This window comes from Equus caballus, chromosome 15 (assembly GCF_041296265.1).
Source record: "Equus caballus isolate H_3958 breed thoroughbred chromosome 15, TB-T2T, whole genome shotgun sequence".
NCBI lineage: Eukaryota > Metazoa > Chordata > Mammalia > Perissodactyla > Equidae > Equus > Equus caballus.
In genome coordinates, this window is record NC_091698.1 from 31,235,011 (window position 1) to 31,257,846 (window position 22,836).

Below are 22,836 nucleotides of genomic sequence, written 5' to 3' on the forward strand. Positions count from 1 at the left end.
GAATGCCCTTTCCTTTCTTTCTATGTGGGAAACTCCTGCTCATCCTTTGAGGCCTGACTCATATGTCGCCCTCTTGACCCTCGTCCCTCACAGCAAATCTTGTCATTCTTTCTGACTGTTCCTTTCATCCTTGATCTCACCTCTACTTGTCATGTTGCCTTAATTTTGCTTGTATGCATCTGCCTCTCCTACCTGCCTTTCTTGTTTCTGTACTTCCAGCCTCTAGGACATAGCACTTGTATAGTAAATGTTTGTTGAATAACTGAATAGAGAAATCATTGAAGCTGTTACCACCCACCCTTACTCCTTGTAATGTGTCACCTGGTCCTGTTTTATGACCACTGTGCATCAAATGTCCTTTTGTTGAAAAACAGAACTGAACGGGAAGGGTAGGGAGGCTTGTCTTTCTGGCCAGTGATGTTTCTTGTTACTTTGTAGTGCTCAGTCATGAGGAATTGGCTACTAGCTCCTCAAGGAGAACTCTGATGGTCCCAATTCTCTTTTCTTTGTCAGGTCCCAGAAAGTCAATTACCACGTGGACAGTAATTTATTTTCAGCAAAATTTATTTCAGAATCATTGAAACAGTGTGATCATGCTTCTTTCCTCATAAATATTCCTATTTTATAATCTGTGCGGACATATTTTCAGGCTTGGTGAAAGGACTTGATATAAAGATGGTACACTAGTCCAAATTAATCTGGTTCCATAGATATTGAAAACTGGGCTCTTTCACAGACAGTGCTGCTTCTTGGCCCCCTTAAATTAAATTAAATAGACTAACCCGCCGATAAATAAATAAATAATTAAGCAGTGCTCATCAGAAGCTGGGTGCAAAGGACGGAGGGTTTCTTTGAACCTGAAGTGCAGAGATTTCTACCAGGCTGTCTTTGAGTGAGTAGCAGAGGTGAGAGAGGCCCTTCTTAGCAGAGGGGGTCTGAGTATTGGCCCTGGCAGATGGGGCTGCTCCACCCGGCTGGTGGGCATGAGATCTACTTAGCACTAATATAGAGAAGGCAGCTGGGCATTGATTAGATAACAGTGAAGTGCAGGCTGTAGCCACGTTCAAACCTTTCTATTTCCCTCTGCCATCCTTAGTGTTATTCACCACATGTGGGTTCGCTCGGTACAACTCTATTTATGGGAGTTGCATGATGAAGTCAGTTATATGCTCATCACCTCTGGTATTTCCTAGGAAGACGGGCTGATTTTCTGCTTGAGAGGTGCTGATGTACCAGTTGGGGTACATTGCAGACTCAAATTCCACGTTGCCCTTGATTTGCAGCTTGTAGAAGACAAATCGCTTTTCCATTTTCCTCCTTGGATAAGCATTGGGTTCTACTGACTGCAGAAAAATGGAAATAAGAAGTTTTGTGATGAAAGGGACAAAGACACTCTGGTAAAGATGTTCTCTGTGTCAGCTAGAAAGGAAGCTGATGAGCGGGTCACAGGACCAGGAGCTAGACTCCTAAGTTATCTTTGTGACCATAACTTTTGGTGGGGTGACTAAAGAAGCGCTTATCCTTTTCTGAAACTTAGTATCAAACGCTAGGGAGCATAATATAGGTGGGAATATTTTTAAAAAGTCAAAATTAGGTTAGAGCTTCTAGGAGTATCTAATTTCCAGGGACTTTTGTTGTATTTTTCCTTATGGCTCTGGCTGGAATGACTTCAAACTTGGAAATAAAGGTTTTGCTGGGAACGCTGATGGGGGTCAGGGGGAGGCTGCTTATGGGAGTGGAGTGGAGATGGTGACAGGTGACAGGTCGCTTGAATTGATTAATTTCCCGAAGTGTCATCTATCAAATGGAGCAATCCTAATAATGTATAATCCTTTCAACCCTAGCATTGTGTAATCAGTGGGGTGGTAACAATAGTAGGACATACTAACATCAGCAGGATGATTTAATTTTCCTTGGTGGGAGCGAACGTTGCATGCATTTAACACTTGCATTAAATTTATTTACATTTATGCACAATTGTCAAATATATCTACTCCCAGGTTTTCTGAAGGGAGAAGGTGATTGTCTTGGAAGTAAGGGATGGCTAGGGGTGCTTCAGAGGAGCCGAGAAGGGCCTGCAGCTCCTGGTACTCACCTCCAGCTGCAGGATGGGCTTCCCATCTTTTGTCCCACAAGACAGGTACAGATTCTTTCCCTTGAGGCCCAAGGCCACAGGTATCTTGTCAGTCTCTTCTTCTCCTTGCACAAAGCTCATGCAGAACACCACTGGAGAAAGGAGAGGGGCCTTGTGGTCAGGGACACACAGCAGTGCAGGGTTGGCCCAACCATTGGACCCCAACTCCAGGACTCCTACAATTTAGCATCCTCTGTGGAAACCCACACTCGGGTTCCTATGGCCTAACAGATAGGATAACTTGGCTTCTCACAGACAATATCACGGCCACTTGGTTGATTCAAGTTTCCATCCCAAAATGTCTAGGGGTTTCTCAGAGCTTCATCACAGTGGCAATGAAGAATTAGAGGTCTAATTTTTAACAACTGAAGGAAAACAGGAAGCCTTCTTGTCAATGGCCAGTGAAGTGCCCACTGCATGAGCGGAATGCTTTGATCAGTGTGAAAGGCAAGAAAAGAGATCAAGCTGGGCTCCTGAAAGAAATCAGGCACAAATCTATTTCAGGAACATAGAGCTGCAAGTGGGAAGATCTTGGGAAATGAGAGGCTTAGCTGGGAAAAGTGCTCCAAAGAGAGACGCTCATTTCAATCTTCCTTAGTCACAGTGGTCTCACTTGGAGGCCCTGAGGTCGTGCCTACAATCCAGTTCTAGAGAAACAGGATTGTCCAAGCATGGCAGAGAGCAGGAAGCTTTCCCCCAATGATGCCTATCTCCAAGGTCAGCAGCCTTGGAAGAGAACAGGCTGCTCCTTTCTGCTGTTCCCTTGGGCACAGTCTTGCATGCAGAGTTCAGCCACAGTGACAAGATACCAGGCAGATACCCTCAACTCATGGGCTCCCCAGTTTTGAAACAATAGCCAATTACAGTAGAGAGATATAAGTTCCTTCTTGTCAGTAAAATTTCCCTACAAGAAACCATCTGGTATTAGGCAGGAAGGATGTGAGGGTGTAAGGGGGCAGGATTGGGAATGAGGATGGACATATTATCTCTTCGCCATGCTAGTCTCAATTTCAACAACAGGAAAAAAGAACCCACTGGCAGTTAGGTCATGTCCATCAAACGACCCCTTTCCAATGGAAGCAGTGACGTTGTACTCTCATTAAGTGACTTGGCTGGACAATGGTCCTGGGTATGCTTGAGTGTTCTAATGACTCAGAGTCACATCTCTTGCTGAAAAATGAATGCGCTAAAGGAATCAATCTGGTGTCTTTGCTAGGACCAAAGCAAAAAGTTTTTGTGTTCTTTATTGTATGTTTTTTTCACTTATGTTGATAATGTGCTTTAATGTTCTACTTTGCTGAAAAATGTAGAAAATTAACTCGATGACAGAAGAACAAGAAAGGAATCACGATGTCCCCAACTACCTTCCTGGTTCTCCTGGGTTCTCTGGAGGTGGACAGCCTTCAGCATACATGAGCCAGACAGTACCAGGGCTTTTTCCTCTATGTCCTCAAGTTTGATGTCCAGCGATTCCACAGGAGAATAACTCTCATAAGTATCATTCTGCTTGTCACAGATGATGGGTTCTGAAATGTGGAATACATATATTGTTTAGAGAGAAAATCAGAAGGACACGCCTGATGATATGAGGCAGCAGAAGTTGGTTGCTCAGACGACAACTGAGCATGGCAGCCAAGGTTCGATTATAACATTGGTGGGGAGGAAGTTGAGGTGGGTAAGAACACTGGACCTGGCACCTTAAGATGCGGATTCAAGCTTCAGTTCGATTGCTTGCTGTGGACCGTCAATAGAGCTCCTTATGTAGAATGGCGAAGGCAATAACACTGGCCCAACAGGGACACAGTGAGACTTTCAGGAAATAATGTAAGCGAAAGCACTCTGAGAATGATGGAGAGATTTGCAAATGTGAGTAGTTATCAAGGTCTTACTTTAAGAATAGTTTCAACTCAAGGGATGATTAGTTTGGCTTCTAGGCTTCTCTGCTTTCCTCTCATCACTGGGCCTTCTACTTTTAAAGGGCTTCAGCTTTGGGGATGTTTCGTTGACTATTGAGTTTTGGACAGTGAGAAGGAAATGCCTGAAGATCTCCTGTCTGCCCTCAGCTCTCATTAAGTACCTTCTTCAAAGATGAAGGAGAAGAGGCTCCTCAAGTCATCATCCTGGAAGGCCTGTGAGCAGGGAATGGGTATCTTCTTCAGCTTCTCTACAGCCACAATGATTGATGCGGCATGCTTGAAAGTCTTGTTGTAGAGCTGCTGGGAGATGTGCAACATGATGGCCCCATTTCCAATGGAGCTGAGGTCCAGATCTTGGAAGCTAGCCTGTGGGGAGACCAAGGGAGTGAGCGTGTCAAGGTGGTCAAGCCAGAGAACTCCCCGTCTTGATATCAGAGAGATGGAAATGGCGTTTTTGGTAACTAATTGCTAATGATAAATGCAACTTTCTCTGAAGCCCAGAGAGGTTAAGTGGCTTACCTGAGGCATGTGTCAAGTTAGGAGCAGACCCAAAACCAGAATGTGGGCTTTCTGATGCCCGTGTTACAGCCCCTCTGAGAGTTGTGAGCTAAGCCCACCATCTCACCTTCATCTGTTTGGGACCAGCCGCCTCAAAGAACAGGTCATTCTTATTGCCACTGTGTTAAAAACAGAGAGATTACTCAGTTGTGTCTCCTAGACAAGTTTATTTTTCTTTCCCTGCAAAGAGTTTTCACTGTTAATAGGAATCTGCAAACAGCATGCCCCCTAAAGCTGCTGAAGTTGGCAAATTCCATGGTGATATACATGGAACAGGATAGGAGTCAGGCAGGTACCCCGGGTGCTCCTTTTGGATCCTGAGACCTAACTTCCAGCCCAGTTGAAATCTGAGCTTTCCCTTGCACTCAAGCCACACTTTGCCAAGAGGTGCCCTGTAGTGGCCACTTGGAATCTTTTCTTCCTGTTTGCCATCTGCAGGAAGGCCCTGCAGAAACAACCTCTGGATGCCTATGGGTTTCAAGGCTGGATTTGCAGTGAGAAATCAGTCTTCACCCCAGGTCAACTTGGAACCCTCCTCGCCACTGAAAGAAGAGGTTTGGGGCAAATCTGGTCTCTAAGCACAGGTAAGACTCCACTGTTGAAGGGGTCCCTGCTCACATCATTGGTCTCAATCTCCACACTGACCTGCAAATTGTGTTTTCACTAGTGAGTTTGGGTACTGCTGCCATGGCTGCTTCGGAAACCTGTATAAATAGATGAAAATGAATGACCTTGGGGCTGGCCCCGTGGCCAAGTGGTTAAGTTCGCGCGCTCTGCTGGAGGCGGCCCAGTGTTTCGTCAGTTCGAATCCTGGGCGCAGACATGGCACTGCTCATCAAACCACGCTGAGGCGGTGTCCCACATGAAACAACTAGAAGGACCCACAACTAAGAATATACAACTATGTACCGGGGGGCTTTGGGGAGAAAAAGGAAAAAAGTAAAGTCCTTAAAAAAAAAAAAAAGAAAGAAAATGAGTGACCACTTGCCATTCTAGTCCCCATGAGGGCTTCCTTCATATGTAAGTTTCCCTCAGCACCTAGTACATAGCAGGCATACCCGAGTATGTTGGCCATGCCTAGTGCCCAGACTCTAGGTGGTTGATCTTCCCTAATTAGTGAGCAATGTGGGATGAGGAAATCTGATTGTGTAAAGTTTTATAAAAATTCTGCCGAAACGTCAATAAAATGGATAGATAGTTCAGAATTCAACAACTACTGACTAGAGATTACTTTTTCTCCCTAACATGAAAGGTTTGGAAAATCATCCAACATCTAAATATGAAGCTATGAGGCTGCCTCACAGGACCCATTTTTCAATATATGTTTTCACCGGAGTGATTTTTGATGTGATAGTTCCGGAAATGATCTATCAAAGTTAACAGACGATGTGTGCAAGTAGGAAAGTTACATGTTGGAAGTAGTAGTGATTTAAAAACTATCCTTCTTGTGCTTTTTGTTAATATACACGCTAACTTTCAAAGTTTCAAATAATACAAAAGTAGTTAAAGCAAGACGGCAAGCCCTCCACTCCCCCTGCCCCACTGCCTCTCTCACAGGATAAGCCATTTGACCAGAATATATCCTAGTCACTGCCACCCAAGGACTCACCCATCCATCTATTCGTCACCCACTATCAGTTCTCTGAACAGGCTTCTTTTGAGCACTTCCTGAATACCTGGTATCTGTAGATTTCTCTCTATCCCCACACTTCATTGTAGTACAAACCCTTCTTCCTTCTGTCACCTAGGTCATTTAAATCATTTCCTAGTGGTTCGTTGCTGCTATGGAAACTCTGTGCATCCATTCCCCACTCGTCAGTGCCAGATATCTCTCCACAGAGCAAATCTGGTGACATCAAGCCCTTGCTCAAATCCCATCATTGGCTCCCCATGCCCTTTGTGGATGAGTCTAAACCCCACAAAGCAAGGCAAGCAAGGCCCACCATGGAATCCTCTGCCCTCCTCTCCTCTCCCACACTTCAGCCCTCTAACCTATGTGCAGTCCCTTGGATGTGAGATCCATTCCAGCCTCTGTGCTTTTGCACAACCTGTTCTTTCTGCCTGGACCACCATCTCCTCTTTGTAGTTTGGCCAACTCCTAGTCCTCGGGACTCAGCTCAGGCTTCACCGCCTCCATGACGAGCCCTTTCCCAAGCTGGGTTGTTGGTGCCCCTCCTCTGTGTGGTGTGCCTCTAACCCTCTGCAAACTCCCTCATTGTGCTTGGTTTGCTTGTCTCCCTTACTGTTAATGTACCTGTTGCAGGGCTGGGATTATAGCTCTCATCTCCCTGCCTGACACGTGACAGTGCTCCATGAGTGTTGGCTGACGAAATGAGTGAAGGCCAGGCGCGATCATGCCACCACTCTCAGGCTTCCATCTTGAGCTAGCTTCCTCTGACAGGAAAATGTTTCCTTAGGAAAGAGTATCTTTGGATTAAAAGCAGAGACTCACCAGAAGCACAATGTCCAGCTCAGAACGAACTCCTCAGTCAACAGCCTTGTTGAGAGGGAGGTAGCAGGTAGGCCCCAAGGACTTCTAGAGTGGGGTGGTGGTTTGGGCCTGGTTGGGGTGTTGTCCTCTTGGAGGGTGCAGTTCTTGCCACGAAGGCACAGTGGGCACCTTGCAGGTCTGGCTTGGGTGCGAAGAGTGTGTGGTTGTCTGGGGGATTCTGAGCCTTTTATGAAGTTTTCTGGGACAGGGAGGTGAAGGGAGCTGACTCTAATCAGGAAGAGGTGTTGTTCTCCTGTCTTGTTTTCACCAGAAATACCTGGGAGGTAAATTTCTGGAGGGCCATTGTCGTTTCATCCATATGGCAATTTTGAAGTGTTTCTTGAGGGCTTTCCAAATTCCTCTGAGAATGTAGGAGTTCCAAAAAGATAAAGTCAGAGGTGATGGCATGTGAGGGTAAGCATCTTTCAGAATGACTTTCATCATTCATTCATCCCTTTGTTCATTCATCACACCGGGCACCATTTGAGGGGTGTGTGTGCCTGTGTGTGTGTGTGTTTGTGTACACAGAGGAAGGGGAACAAACTGCACAGGAAGTAGTAGCTGTCCCCAAGGAGTTTTTGCAACTGCCCACAACTCAAGACAGAATCTGGCAAGTACTGGGGCAGTTGTATAAAGCACCTGTCACGGAGGGGTTATCTGTCCTTTCCTCCACACACACTGAGGGACAGAGCCAGGCCAGAGGAGGCAGAGAAAAGTGGTCCATCTCTGTGAACTGAGAATGCTCTAGGCTGCATGCTGGGCTGCTTTTTGGGAAATTGTAGGCTCTTGTTGGAGGGTTTGTTCCCTGCAGAGCAGGGCTGAGGGCCTGAGAGCATCAGGATAGGTGTGGGGGTGAGTGTCTCCTCACTCTGGACATGGGACCGTGACAAAGAACTGGGCTGATCTTGGCAACCCGGGGTGGGGTTGTGTGGGGTTGGAGGGCTGGCATCCCCATGTGGCCATTGTCACTGGCTTGAGACCCTGAAAGGAACAGATACGTAGTCAGACTTCTTGGGGGGAGGGCACCCTGGGGCAGGGGCAAGGCTGTGGTGGGGTAGGGAAACTTCCTTTCTGTGTTAGGCCTCAGGGCTACTAGGGCCAGAACTCTAAGCCTCGCACCTGCCTGCGGCCCACCCTGGAGGTGGGGTGCAGGGAATCGGCAGTGCGCTGGTTCCTGCCACACTGAGACTCCAGAAGTGAGGCAGAGAGGGAGGGCCTGGCCTATGGGCCTGGGAGTAGCCACACTGCCCCTGGCAGTTTTACTTCCCTTCCCTGATCCTCAAGCCTTCAGAAAAGCCTCACTGAAGGTGGGAAGGTGGTCTCAGAGATTTAGGAGAAGGCAATGTCCCCTGTCCAGGAAGCCAACTTTAAGTTTCCTCTCCCCGGAAGACTGCCTTAGCGGGGCATCTGGAAGGATTTGTACCGTGCAGAGGGAGGTATAAAGGAACGGGTGTTGGGCCCCTGCATCAAGACATGATACGAGGGGGAGTGACTCTGTGGGTGCATCTGGGAATAATGAGAGGGCCCTCAGTGCCTGGGTGGCTCACCATTGGTTAGTCCAGGTGGCTGATATTGTTTGCCTGTAGCGAGGGGTCTGTCCACGTCTGTGGTTGCAGGATGCTTGTGTACTGGGTTGCCCAGGCTTCACAGCTGTGCTTGTGATGGACTCTTGATGCCCCTCTTCAGGAGAAAGCGCCCCTGTTTCTCTGGGTTTATGGTAGAAGTCCATGACCTCTGCATGCCCCACTGCAATGTGACAGGTTAGTTTAGTTGAAGTCTGTTCTGAGGGCTTGTACCAGCTGGCACCTCCCATCCCTAGGCTCTCATCTCTCAGCCCTCTTCCTCTTGCTCACCACACTCAGCACACAGGCCTCCTGTCTGATTCTTGAATGTCACTCTTGCCTCTAAAGGAGGGCAGATTGATTTGCCCTTTTCTCATTAAGGTTTGCCCCAACCCCCCAATTCTCACCCCCTCCCTCTAGTTCTAGCCACTCTTTAGCACATGACTCTTGTATATTTTCTTCTCACTATCTGAAATGATCTCTTAACTGCTGTTTACCGACAGGTCTCTCCACTAGCCTATGGGCTCAATCTATCAGCCCCTAGTTTTCTTAATCATATTGTGTCCCCAGGCCAGGGTGGGTGATTAACAATTGTTGACTGGAGACTGATCAAATCCCATCCCTTGCAAGTCCCTGCTTGCTGACTCTTGCTGGCTCCTATCTTAAGTTTTATTCCTTGTTCTGCAAAGAATGTGGGCCCTGGAAAGTTAGAGTTCAGTGTCTTTAGGTGGGTGGCTCATGTCCCTGGGTACTGCCCAGTATATAGTGCTGTTCTGGCTGACTGGGTAAGTTTCCCTCTCCTCTCTTACTTCCACATGGGACTTCCTTTGGAAATTGCTTGTTCAGTCCAGAGAATGACCTTAGCCAACAAGGTCCTACTCCACAGGGGCTTAAGGCAACCGAGACCTGCTCAGATCTCTCGTTTGAGCTCCTGAGGTCAGTGTATAGCCTAGGGATGAGAGATTTGCTCAGGGACGAGCAGCAGATTGGGCAAGTCGCAGACTCCCATACAGGCACCCAGCTTCCAGCTTGAGTTCTTCCCACTCACACTGGGTGTCCAGATGAGAGAAGGCAGGGGGCTACACTGTGCTTCTGGGGAGCCCCAGGATGCTGAAATCTCAGCATCAGCCAAGGGCCACATTCTTTGAGGAGCTTACTCAACCAGTCCTGACCTGGAGAGTTGGGCCCCTGCCTGATTGTCTTTTAACAAATGGCTTCATTGACAGGGGGTACTACACCCTGTGAGTGAAGATGGGGGAAGAGAGCAAGCCCTCAGTGCTTTCTCTAATCTACTGCAGTCTTGCTGGCTTAGCACAGATTGTCTGATTGGCAGACCAGTTAGCTCTCATACATTATTCTGTAGACAGCTAGCCTTTGTGAACTCCAGCAAGTTCCTTGACTCCCTCTTTCCAGAGGTTGATTTCTTAGGAGATGCTATTTTAAAGTGTCAAGGACACAACAGGATTCACCTCAGGCTCATTTTGTTACAGGACAGGGAAATTTGCTCCTTTTTTTTTTGCTGAGGAAGATTAGCCCTGAGCTAACATCTGTGCCAGTCTTCCTCCACTTTATATGTGGGTTTCCTCTACATCACGGCTGATGAGTGGTGTAGGTCTATGCCCAGGATCCGAACCTGCAAACCCAGGCCACTGAAGCATAGTGAGCCAAAATTAACCACTATGTCACAGGGTCAACCCCTGCTTCTATTTCCTTTAAGTTCTAGTCAGGAAGAAAGCAATTCTACAAACAAGCAAACACACTCATCACCTCAACACTGAAACAGAACCTTTCGACTTCGTCTCCGCAGGTAACAACCCTCCTTGTTGGTTGATAGGGAGTTGCTTTGAGTATGGCTGCTTGGGAACATATTTGACCCTCCCCACCAGTTTGATAGCTCCTAGAGGGCCGTCACAAAATCGTCCACCTCTCCTTCTCCCGTGATACCTTGCTTCCCATAAGCACTCAACGAATGGGCCAAATTATCCCTGAGTGAAGGATTCCAGGAGGCACTCAGTGGATGAGTCTGAAAGACCTAAGAGGGAATCAGATGAAGCTCTGCTCTCCTAGCCCTGTCCCCGGAAGCCACTCATTTTCCTGGTGCAATATCCTTATGTTTAAAATGAGGACAAGACTTATCTCTCAGGGTTGTTATAATGATAAACAAGGTCTGTATGTGAAAACATCTAACACAGAGATGCATCATGGTTGACACACAGAAAATATTTGTTTGCCTCCCTCCCTCCTCCTTTCTTGTCTTCTAAGGAGAGTGGCCTATTTCCACTGCTGCTGAGGAATCTCTGATGGTTGTTTATGTGTGAGTATGCATGTGTTAAGACCACAAAGTTAACTAGCAAGATACACTCATAAACAGCTCACTTGGCCTAGGGCTGTGGTGGGAATGGGGGATCCTGTTCCCCAGTGTGTATCACTGTTCCTTTGTTTCATGGTGGTTCCCTGAGGCCTTGTCCAAATAGAGCCCCCCAGTGGGCTCATCACACAGGGGCTTCCTGAATTTTCCAGCATCCTTAACAATTTAGCATCATCCATTGCCAAAAGGTATAATTACCTTCCATATAGTACTTCCACTATGGCTGGGAATACAAAGATGGATTAAACATGGGTTCCTCTCTTAAGGTAACTTATCTTGAATACAAGGAATTAATATTAGGTCCTGAGAAGAGGCAATCCTTTTTGCCATCCCGAAGACTGGGCGTGTCTTGGAAAGGCTCTATCTGAGCAATTATGCACACAGACATCCTCCTCTCTGACCACAGCCTTCCTGCTTTCTCACTCCCATTCTCTCAAAGCACCAATTATTTACCCTTATCAGGACCTCTAGCCCACAGACATCCTCCCTTTCTATCTGCCCTTCTGCTTTTACTTCCTTATCCATCCAATTAATTTCTATACCCCATCTCTTTAACCATTTTCTTGCTGGTCTTCTTAGCAGCTTTTTCCTTTTTTTTCCCCTAGCACTCACTAAACAAAAGCCCAGGCCTGATTCTATCGATGGTCTGCTTCCTCTGCATCTCCATGGGGGCTGCTGGAGAAAACCATCTAGCCTCACAGATGGCTGCTACCTGGATGCATGGGCACCACCCCCCACTGGGATCTCACACTGCCCAGCAGTCCTACAAAACTTTCCTAGTCTACTGTCCACAGCAACGATTTCAAATACTCACCATTGACCTCAAATTCTGACCCCCCACTCTCCCTCACACTCAGCCCATGAAAATAGACACCATCATATGAGAGCTCCCTCAGCATTTCCCATCACACTTCCAATTGCATTCCACCCACCCTGTCCATCTGCTCTCTTATTGCTGGAGTGGTAGAGGCTCCTCATCCTACCTGGGCTGTTCTTTTCACCCAGGCCCTGAACCTCCTGACCCATTTTGTATAATAAAGAATTTGTCTGGTCTTTGTCTCAGATTCTTGGCAAGGAGCCTCTGAAACCCTTGGAATTTCTTCAGTGACAGATAATAATCTGACTGGAGGCAGGGACCCCAGGTAGCTTCAGGGTGGGGGCTAATCACCAGGAAGACCAACCATGTGATTAGATCGAGTCACATGATATCATCCTTTCTTCCTGCCTGCTGAGAGGGGAGGGGGACTGGAGAATGAGTTCAATCACATGGCCAATGATTTAATCAATCATACTTAGGTAATGAAATCCCCAAAAAGCTCTGGACACTGGAGCTCGGAGGAGCTTCCTGGTTGGTGAACACAATGATATGCTGAGAGGGATGTGCATCCTGACTCCACAGGGAGAGGCATAGAAGTTCTGTGTTCCTTTCCAGACCTCTTCCTATGTGTCTTGCCTTGGCTGTTCCTCCTGATTTGTATCCTTTATAATAAAATTATGATAACAATAGCACTTTCCTGAGTTCTGTGAATCTTTTTAATGAATTATGAAACCTGAGGGGGTCATGGAAATTTCTGAATTTATAGCCAGTCAGTTGGAAGTGTGGGTGGCTTGAGGACCCCTGAAATGTGACTGGAATCTGAAGTAAGGACAGTCTTGCTGGGACCATGCCCTTTAACTTGTGGGGTCTCCACTAACTCTAGGTGATTGTTGCTAAAGTTGAGTTAAGTCTACCCACTTGGGGTGGAAATGGAATACCCGTCTTCCCAAGGACCTTGCTGTTTTGATCTCTCGCTCTCTCTTTCTCTCTCTCATCTTCAACATTTCGCTTTCTACTGGCTCCTTCTCACAAGATCCACTCATGTCTTGCTTATCTAAAACAAAACAATGAAGACACCCTCTTTTCCCTACATGCTGCTTTGTTTCTCTTGAAAGAGAGCCTTCACTTGTTTCTCCTTCTGTTCCTCAGCCCTCGACAGTTTTGCTTCCTCCCACCACTTGAAGGAAACGTCTCTCATGAAGGTCGTTCTTGTTCCTGCAATGGATGGATCGTTTTCAGCATTTTTTTCTTTTACCTTGACTTCTCAGCAGTATTTCACACTATTGACCATTTTCTTTTCTTTTGAGAATACAACCTGCTTCTGCCCCAGTTTCTGCAATACCACACTGGGTTTCCTATGGCCATTTCTTTCCTCATCTCCTTTATAGTTACCTTCTGTCCATCTCTTAACTATTCCAAACTGCACCTATTGTGCACTCCCCATCCTCTGCTTTGATTCCTCATCCATGAAAGTCTCACCATCTTGGATGCGTCACCTTGAGTCCTTCTTCTCACTTCTCTAGTCCCACATCTAATCAATCACCTCATTTGGTTCCTTCTACCTCCCAAATACCTCATGTCTCTCTACATTTACGCCCTCTGCCTTTGTAGGGACCTTGTCCAGACAACAACCCCCAGCCTACCTCCTCAGTAGTCTTCCTGCTTCTAGTCATGAGACCCTCCAACCTGTTCTTCACCCTATTACCAGGGTGATATTTCTGAAACAGAAGCAGGCATCTGTTTTAGAGCTAGAGCCTTCATGGGGCCTGGCCCATGGCAGGTGTTTGTGACTTTCTGTTGAATGAATGAATGTTATGTCCTTGTTTAAACCCTTCAATAGTTTCCCATGGCTCTTGGAATCCAAGCTCCTGGACACAGTTTCTAGCCCTCCTGACCTGGCCCTTGTACACTCCTCTCTTTGGCCTTGAATGTATCATACACACCCTTTCTCTATCTGGAACACCCTTACCTTCCTTCAGCTGGGTAACTGTTATTCATCCCTTGCATCTCAGCTTTCGTAGACCTATTCCTGCCCCACCTTGCTATATGTTTTAGTCACTTCCTGCTCCACCTATTATATACCTATCACATTTTATTGTAATTGTTTGCAGTACCAATTTAACACACCCACTAGCAGTATCTCACTATTCTGATTACTCCACATTCTTGGCAACACTTGATGTAGCCAGCTTTTAAAGTTTTGGCAATCTATTTGGTGTAAAATGATATCTTATTGTGGCTTAATTTCCGTTTCTCTGCTTTTTTTTTGGTGAGGAAGATTGGCCTTTAGCTAACATCTGTTGCCAATCTTCCTCTTTTTACCTGAAGAAGATTGTCCCTGAGCTAATATCTGTGGCAATCTTCCTCTATTTTATGTGTGGGACACTGCCACAGCATGGCTTGATGACTGGTGTGTAGGTCTGTCCCCGGGATCCAAGCTGTGAACCTTAGGCTACTGGAGCAAAGCATGCGAACTTAACCACTATGTAACAAGGCTGGCCCCCCTTTTTCTAATTTTTAATGAGGTTGAGCATCTTTTCAACTGTTTACTAGCTATTTGTATTTACTCTTCTATAAAATGCATTTACTTTTTCCTCCTGGATTTTTTCCCCCTTATTTATTTGTAGGAGTTCTTTATCTATCTGGAATACCAATCCTCTGTGAGATATATATATTGCAAATATTACATCCCAGTTTGTGGCTTGTCTTTTTACTTTTTAGTGGAAAAAGCTTAGTGTTTAAAATGAGGTGAAATTGACCAGTTTTCCATTTATGGTTTATGCTTTTCATGTCTTGTTTAAGAAATCTCTCCCTGCTCAAAGTCACAAAGATATTCTCCAACATTTTGTTATGAAAATTTTAAAGCTTTGCTTTTCACATTTGTGCCTTTTCTATATTTAGTTGACTGCCTTTTCTGCTGGAGAGTAAGGTACCAAGGTCAGGAGGCGTCATATCTGTTTCATGTTGATCCCCAGAGCCCTGCGTGGTAACTGGCACCCAATAAGGGATCAGTGATGGACTAAATGAATGATTGAAAGTAGAAACAAAGTAGTATGGGAGTTCAAGGGATACCTCTGCAAAGATGAAGGAAGAGATAAAGGAGGGTAGTGGTTCTCAATCCTGGGTTCACCCTGGAATCCCCTGGGGAGCATTAAAATGCACTGTGGAGGGCTCCACTCTAAGAGATTCTCTGTGCTTGGTCTGAGGCACAGTTTGGGCATCAGGTGATCCCAATGTGGGATTAGTGCTGAAAGCCACTGGATATGGAGGTAAAATAATGCAGTGGTCAAGGGAACAGATATTGGGGTCAACAGACTTGGGCTTGAATTTCAGCCTTGTTGCTGATTAGCTGTGTCCTCTTGGACCCTTTGAGCCTTTCTCCTCTCCTACAAAATGGGTGTAGAAACATCTTCCTGCCATGGTGGTTGTGAGAGTTAGAGGAGATAAATGCATCCTGGAATGAAGTATCTTCTTAATACTCTGCAGTTGTTCTTTTTCAAGGAGGAAGTGGCATTTGAGCCAGACTTTGATGGCTGGGTAACAGTAAACATGTGGTGATCATGAGAGAAGGGCGGTTCAGGTGGAGGGAATGTAATGATTAAAGAGGGTGGGGGCAGGAAGACATCCTGGGGAGAGTGAGCAGGTGAGTTAGCACTGGTAGAGAGCACAAGGAAGAGAGTAGTGGGGAATTTGCCAGGGGAGCCAGGTGGCCGACCAGGTGCAAACAGTGTGGCTTCTCAGGGGTTCCCATGGACACTGCTGTCCTCCCAAATGTCCTAAATGAGTCATAAGTGAGCAAGGGTTCTGGATTCTCTCTCTCCCTCATTTCAGGAACAGAGCAGTGACTGGTGTTTAGGAGGAGAGTTGAGTTAGGCAGAGTGCAAGAATGGAGGCCCTTCCATGCTGGCAGAGGATGAGGGTTTGGGTCTCGACAGGAGGAATACTGGGGCTGAGGAGGGGTTTGGGAGTGGTGCAGGACACTAGCTTAGGGCAGGTGGGAAGTATTTCTGTGAAAAATGGCCTGGACTGCGACGGTAGGACCAGGCAGCTTTAGTCAGCTTCCTGAAGTGCCAAGTCTTTTAGATGGTCTTTAAAAGCCACATAGTGGGGATTTTAATCTGGCTTTCGAGTTCATAGGTTATTAATATAGTAACAATTGTTAACTATTTGGGAAAACTCAAGTGAGTAGCCTGCATGTTCTTATGGCCTAGGATGAACTCCAGGTTCCTATCTTTGGCTGCATACCTGACATGGTCACCTGGCTGTCCCATAGGCATCTTCAATTTAACATGTCCTAAATAGAACCTTGATATTCCTGCCCAACCTGTCTCTCCCTTAGTCTCCCAGTTCCCACTAAGTGGAACTCCAACTACCCAATTGCTCGAGTAAAAGTATTAGTACTTGTCCTATACTTTAGTACAGGTACTTAGTACTTGTACTTAGTACTTTGTCCCTATTCCTATTCTGTCATGGATCCCACCCTATCCATCAGAGCTTCTGTGGGCTCTGCCTCTGACATAGATCCTACCTTTGTGTTGCCAGTTCACTCCAACCACCCCTCATGTGAGCTCCACCCTCCTCCTTCCAAGTACTCTCCTACTATCTTCATTGCACTGCCTGTCAAGGCATGCATGTACATAAATGCAAACAGAAGATTTTAAATGTAACTCATACAACTGGTGGAGTTATACTTACATATTATTCTTCCTTAAACGTTTTATATTTATGTCTGAAAACATTCCATCTTCCTTCACTTGTCAACTAACAGACTTTATTAGTTTACGAAATCTGCTGATAGCACCAGTACTATGTTGATTATTTTTGAATACTAACTTTGTTCTCACTATCATATATGGTGGTTATTTTTGGGAAGGGGTAATTGAGTTTCCTAAAACAAAAATAAATTTGGAGTATACCCATAAAACATGACTCATGGAATCAGATTCTTAGAGGGATCTCAATATGCCTCTAGGCTGCTGTTAAAGAGCTTTGATGGCTGCCTTGGGAGTGTCTGTCCTTTACTGGGGTCGCCAAGGTTCAAATGCTTGGCCACAGCATCTCCTGCCCAGGCATTCCTTGTTTCTATTGAACCTTCATGGATTTGACTCTGGGGGCAATTAACAATGATCAGGTTCATAAGGGACTGGTAAATAAACTAGAATGCCAGTGTATTACTTTTATGGTGAAGGCCATATTTACAGTGATTGTATATAGCCAAGGTCAAATTAGGATTGGAATTCTGACAGTACATAACATATGTGAGAACTATCAGATTAAATATTTGAGTTTTGGATTTTCCTAGGAAATCTAAATTTGTGATTGCTGTTGACAGGCCTTTCTGGGGGCTATGATTGTCATGCCCCTGATGTTAAAAGACATAGGAAACTGAAGTGAGAATCAGATTGCTTTATTGCCAGTTTTTTTTTCTGAAACCTGGATTGGTTCCCATTGCTCCCTGGCCTCATTAATGGGGAACATTAATGGTTCCCCATTTCCTATAGAATAAAACAAAGATTTCTGCTTTTAGCAATATGGCTGAGTGTAGTCTTCCTGCCTTCAAACAAATAAGTCCTAGATAAAACAGACTTTTAAACATATTTTTGGACTCCTAGTAAGGAAATGAAATCTCTAAATTCCTCCTTTTGTGCTTCCCTCACCTCTCAAAGTGAGTTTAAACCATATGGTCAGTGAGCAGCAGGTAAGCACACATTAAAGGCAGGCTTCCTCTCAGAGGGAAGCACTTACATTAGCATTACAATTGAAGGGCCCCTAAACTGTAGTTCAGGGTCAATTGCAAGGTAGGAGGCTGACCCCAAGGGACCTGCCTCATTCTGGGACCTTCAAAACATGCTAAATAAAGTGGTTTCCAGGTTGTTCTCAGTCCCTGGCCTTCCAGCAGAAGCAAACACAGATCCTCTCTGGAGACAAGTATCCCAATTTGCCTATGGATTACATTCCCCACAGGCTAATATCAACTGTGTTTGAGCTCACAATCAAAGGTCACTAAACGCACAGAGCCACAAACCGTGAGTGACATGAATGAGAGTCAGCAGAAGCAACACATAAGAGTTGAGACCTTCCAAGACTTCAGCTGTTGGAATTACTGAATACAAAATACACTTGCCACATTAGCAAACATTTGTCTAGCGCTTGCCATGTGGCAGGCCCTGTTATAAGCACTCTACACATTGTGCCAGATACTGACTAAGCTCTACACTCACCCTTCTTCACTCTTCTACACTGGATTAAAAAGTGGGAAGAAGGTGGCAACTCTGCTACTCTTGGTGGTGTCTCTGCAGCAACAGCAAAATGGACAGTAGCAGTGGCAGTCACAGGAAAGTGCCAGCTCTTGCAGTGGCCTCCTGGCAGTGTGGGGCTAATGGCATGGACTTAGATGAGTAAGGTCCCTAAAGGGACAGCAGCCAGCAGATGAGCAGGGGCTTCTGGAGTGGCTGCATGGCTCTGTGGAAGCAGAGTAGCGTGAGCTAAGAGGAGCTTTGGCTCCTGCAGGGGCAGTAGCAGCTTTCTATAGTTTCTGGGTCATACCATCTTCCCCCATTTTGCTTTTCCAATAATTTTGAAACCGACGTCCCTGCATCTAAATCCCTCTCTGATTGAAATAGCTAGACTGATTTCTGTTTCTGATGGGACATTGTCAGGTACACATATAGTAACTTATTTAATCTTTACAGCTCTATGAGGTAGGTGCAATAATTACATTTTACAGATGAGAACTGAGGAGCAGAGAAATTAAGTCACCTGCTTAAGGTCACATAATTAGTCAGGGGAGGTGCTGATATAACATAGAAAATGTTTAAAAACATAAAAGATGGAATTTAAAAATAAAACCAGGCAGATTTGAAAAAGATCCAAATAATCTCCTATAAATAAAAAAATTATAATAGTTAAAATACATGTCTTAGTGGATAGGTTAAACAGCTGAAGAAAGAAAGAATTAATGACCTGGAAGATAGGTCTGAAGAAGTTTTTCAGAAAAATAAACGGGAATTATAAAAGAAAGGTTAAATGATAGGGAGGGTAGAATGAGAGCCAATATTTGTCTAATTGGAGTTTTGGAAGAAGAGAATAGAGAAAACAGAAAAGGCAATATTTAAAGAGATGGCTGAGAATTTTCCAGAACTAATGTAGGCTATGACTCCTCAGATAAAGAAAGCATAATGTACACTGGGGAGAGTAAATAAACACACCACAAATAAATTGTAGTGAAATTTCTGGACAAAGACAAAGAGAAGATTTTAAAATCAATCAGAGAAAAAGAAAAAGGCAGACCTCTTTCAAAGAAATGACAGTTGGAATGGCAGACTTCTCAACAGCAACAACAGAAGCCGAGTTCAATGGAATAATATCTTCGAAATGCTGACAGAGTCAATCTATCTTTGAAGAATAAGAGTGAAAAGGGTGCTTTGCTGGGGGACACATTCTGCCTTACAGAAAATAACAACAACAAAGGGGACTGAGGGTACATAAAATTTTTTGATGTAAACAAAAACTAAGAGGTTACCCCCCAACAAGCATCACTGAAGGGACTTCTAGAGGAACTTTTCAGAAGGAAGGAAACTAATCCCATAAAGAAGGTCTGAGATAAAAAAAATAGTGAACTAAAAAAAAATTATTAAAATTTCAGGTAAATTAAAAAAAATTGCCTACATAAATACTACTACTACTATGACAATAATACTTTTAACTGTTAGTTTGTGGGATTAAAGTAAAGGACAGAAGTAAAATATTAGACAACTAAAGCATGTAAAATATTCAGAAGTTACTTGGAAGTTAAAGTTCAAAGATCCTTCTATTCTTCCCTAGGGGAGTAAAGATACTAATTTTTGACTCTGTGAATTATACAGTGCAAAACTTTAAGGATAACCACTAAAATAATAGAGAGTATAATTTATGAAACAGAGAAAAATATAGAATAAGAAAACTAACCAATAAACACCTCAATCAATCAAAAAAAGAAAAGGTTTAAAGAGAGAAAAATCTAATCATAGAAAAAAAGCATGACAAAAACAGGGAAAGAAAAAGGTAGAAAAATTCAAGTGTACTAATGATACAGTCCTGTACCGAATAATGACGTTTTGGTCAACGATGAACCACATATATGACAGTGGTTCCATAAAATTAGTACCATATAGCCTAGACACGTAGTAGGCTATATACCATCCGGCTTTGTGTAAGTACACTCTGTGATGTTCACACAATGGCAAAATCACCTAACGACACACTTCTCAGAACATATTCCTGTTGTTAAGTGACACATGACGGTGCACTAAACCTACCATGAAAAGATAGAGCAAAACACTAACAACAGCAAATTCTGGAGTGACTCTAGTAGTGGGCTAGATAACCAGAATGAGCTCTAAGAGAAGAAACATTGTTGTGAGGTCACTACTTAAGGATGAAAGGTTTAAGTCACAGAAAGACACAGTAATTCTAAACTTGTATGTACCTAATAAAGTAGCTTAAAAATAAATAAGACAAATCTAGTAAGACAAAAGTGAAAAATTTAAAATCCATCACCACAGCGGGAGATTTCAATTTATCTCTTTCAAATATGTAAATGTCAAACAGACTAAAAACATTGGTAAAATTTAAACAATGTGATTAAGAAGTTTGATTTGATGAACATACGTAGAATACTGTTCCCAAGAGTTAGAGAATGCATACTAGTCTGAAGTTCATGTGGAACATTTACAGAAATGGACCAGGCACCTAGACCATAGAGAATCGCTGTCATGCAGAATGAAACAAGCTCCTGAGCCAGGATTTCAAAGCCCTCCACAGCCTGCCTCTACCTGTCCAGCTTTATCTTCCACCACACCTCAGTGCACACACTCTACTATTCACTATCCTTGATACAAATTCCATGCTCTCTCAGCTCAAATCATTCTGCCTGGAATAACTGCTTTGTACATATTTTCCTATTGAATTCCTACGTTTATACCCCATCTACTCCAAGACAATGCCCAATGGGGGTTACTCTCTCTTTCTCCCCCATATTCCTACATTATCTTTTTTTCACCTCAGTTATATTATTTATCATGTCTGTCCTGTGCCACAGTTTTTCACTTCGTGTCTGCCTTTCCTCTTTTCTAGATCCCGAGAGCTTCTGGAGGTTTGGATCATTTCCTTGTTATTTACTTATTCCCCACAGCACAGTGAGTGGTTAATAAATAGTTATTGACTTAAATTGAACTTTATTTAAATGAGTCTGTTCTGCATCTAATTGACTCTGGTACCATTGCAGAGGAAGCTTTCTAGCATAACCAGGGAATGGGGAACTATATCAAAGGCGGGGCTGTGCCATGTGGAAATGCATAAAACTTTCTCTCCAGCTGCTGAAAAAGAGCATGGGAAGATGCAAGAACAAACCCTTTCACTTTCAGAAAAATGTAAAATGTGGCACTTGTCACTCTCAGGTGGTATTTTATCGTGAAGTTATCACTGGTGTCTTATGACTGCATTGTTTACCCAGATATGGATTTATCTTCCATGTAAGGAACTGAGGACAGGAATTTTGTTGATGCAGACTCTTGATAGTGAAGCCAATATTCAGAGAATTTCTAACATGTAGTTTGTGAAGAATTCTGTTTTGCATTCCTTTAAAATTTGTGTAACTTGGTGGTTTAACTTAGTTGTAGGCTGATGGAATGTTTGGGATAGCCTCATAAATGATGGCTTTGGTTTTATAAGAGTTATTTTGAAGCTGTTATTTCTGGCAATACTTAAACAGCATGTACATTTGCTTCTTAAGGCCTCTTCTAGATTCTGATAGAAAATCATATCATCTCTGTATAGAAAAATGCTTATCCTTCTGTCCTGTATAGTAGGATATGGACCTAACTTGTCCCCAAAATGAGATCAGGTGAGAAAAGTGTAGTTTACTAGGAAAATTGGTGGGGCAAAATAATCTGTTTTGTTTACTCTGTTGGAACTCATCTATTCATCAGGAGACTGTTCCAGCTGACCCTGACTCCTGTGGACTGACTGAAGCAAGAGTTAACATTAATTTACATTTTTAAAGAAATATTACCATGTTTTAGATGGACTGTTGGTTGGATAAACTGATAGATTTATAATTTGGGGGCGAGTAGGCTGTTGACCTTAGTGGTTTGACTTATTTCAAAACTATACTTAGTTTCTTCAAAAGAAAAATCGGTTTGTATATTGCTGAGAAGTACTGAGCCATTTCCCTGAAAGGGATAGGCCTGAGAAATAATTTGAACTAGGGTAGAGATGGACACTATTGACATCTACCTCTGGCCTAACTGGCCGCTCATATATGGAGAGGAGGGGAAAAGAGAAGCAAGGATTCAAAAGTAGGTGCCAGGTTATGCATGACCTGGTTGATCTACAACGTAGGAAAGATTGGGCCAATGAGCCTTAAGGAAGAGGGGTGTGTATTTATTGATCCTGCTATGTGAAGGGCACTATGCTAAACAATGGAAATATGAAGCTGAGTATAAGGCTTGGTCTCTGATCTCAAGTGGCTCACAGTTCTTTTGGGAAGACAGGTGAAAATATTTAATAATTATAGTAGAGTGTTACAAATGCTCTGGTGGAGGTATGTGCAAGAGACCAAAAGGAGGGCCAGGTAATTGAGTCTGGGAGCACTGGGAACATATTCATGAGCAGCTGCTACTTGCACTGAGTCTTAAAGGAGGAGTAATACACAAGAGGCATGGGGAGTGTCAGGCAAAAGGACTTCAGGTCATTTCTGAAGGGAAGTGATCCCTCCCATATAGGGAAATGATGAGAGATGAGACTGGGAAAGTAGGCAGAAACCAGCTTAGGAAGGACCTTGTGTACTAGGAAAGGAGATCTGAGGGACATACTCAGATTTGCATTTTAACAAGTTCATTTTTTGCACTGTAGTAGAGTTGGGTCAAGCTTGAATCAAGCAGACAGATAGTCTAGGGTGAAGCAATGAGGCCCTGAAATAAGGCAGTGGTGTTGGGAAGAGAATGGAAAG

The 22,836-nt window shown here is 44.2% G+C and overlaps 2 protein-coding genes across 3 annotated transcripts in view; one reads left to right on the forward strand and one right to left on the reverse strand.

Moving 5' to 3' along the window:
* The window catches only part of IL37 (interleukin 37), a 169,593-nt gene that overhangs the window by 98,608 nt on the left and 48,149 nt on the right, over positions 1-22,836 (forward strand). The gene's annotated exons all lie outside the window — the stretch shown is intronic.
* LOC111768185 (interleukin-1 beta-like) overlaps positions 1,137-22,836 on the reverse strand; it is a 55,083-nt gene continuing 33,383 nt past the window's right edge. The window contains exons 4-8 of the mRNA XM_070234839.1: positions 4,676-4,727; positions 4,212-4,416; positions 3,499-3,660; positions 2,096-2,226; positions 1,137-1,343 (exon numbers count right to left, since the gene is read on the reverse strand). Coding sequence (XP_070090940.1) covers positions 1,137-1,343; positions 2,096-2,226; positions 3,499-3,660; positions 4,212-4,416; positions 4,676-4,727 — 757 coding nt within the window. The remainder of the gene's footprint in view (positions 1,344-2,095; positions 2,227-3,498; positions 3,661-4,211; positions 4,417-4,675; positions 4,728-22,836) is intronic.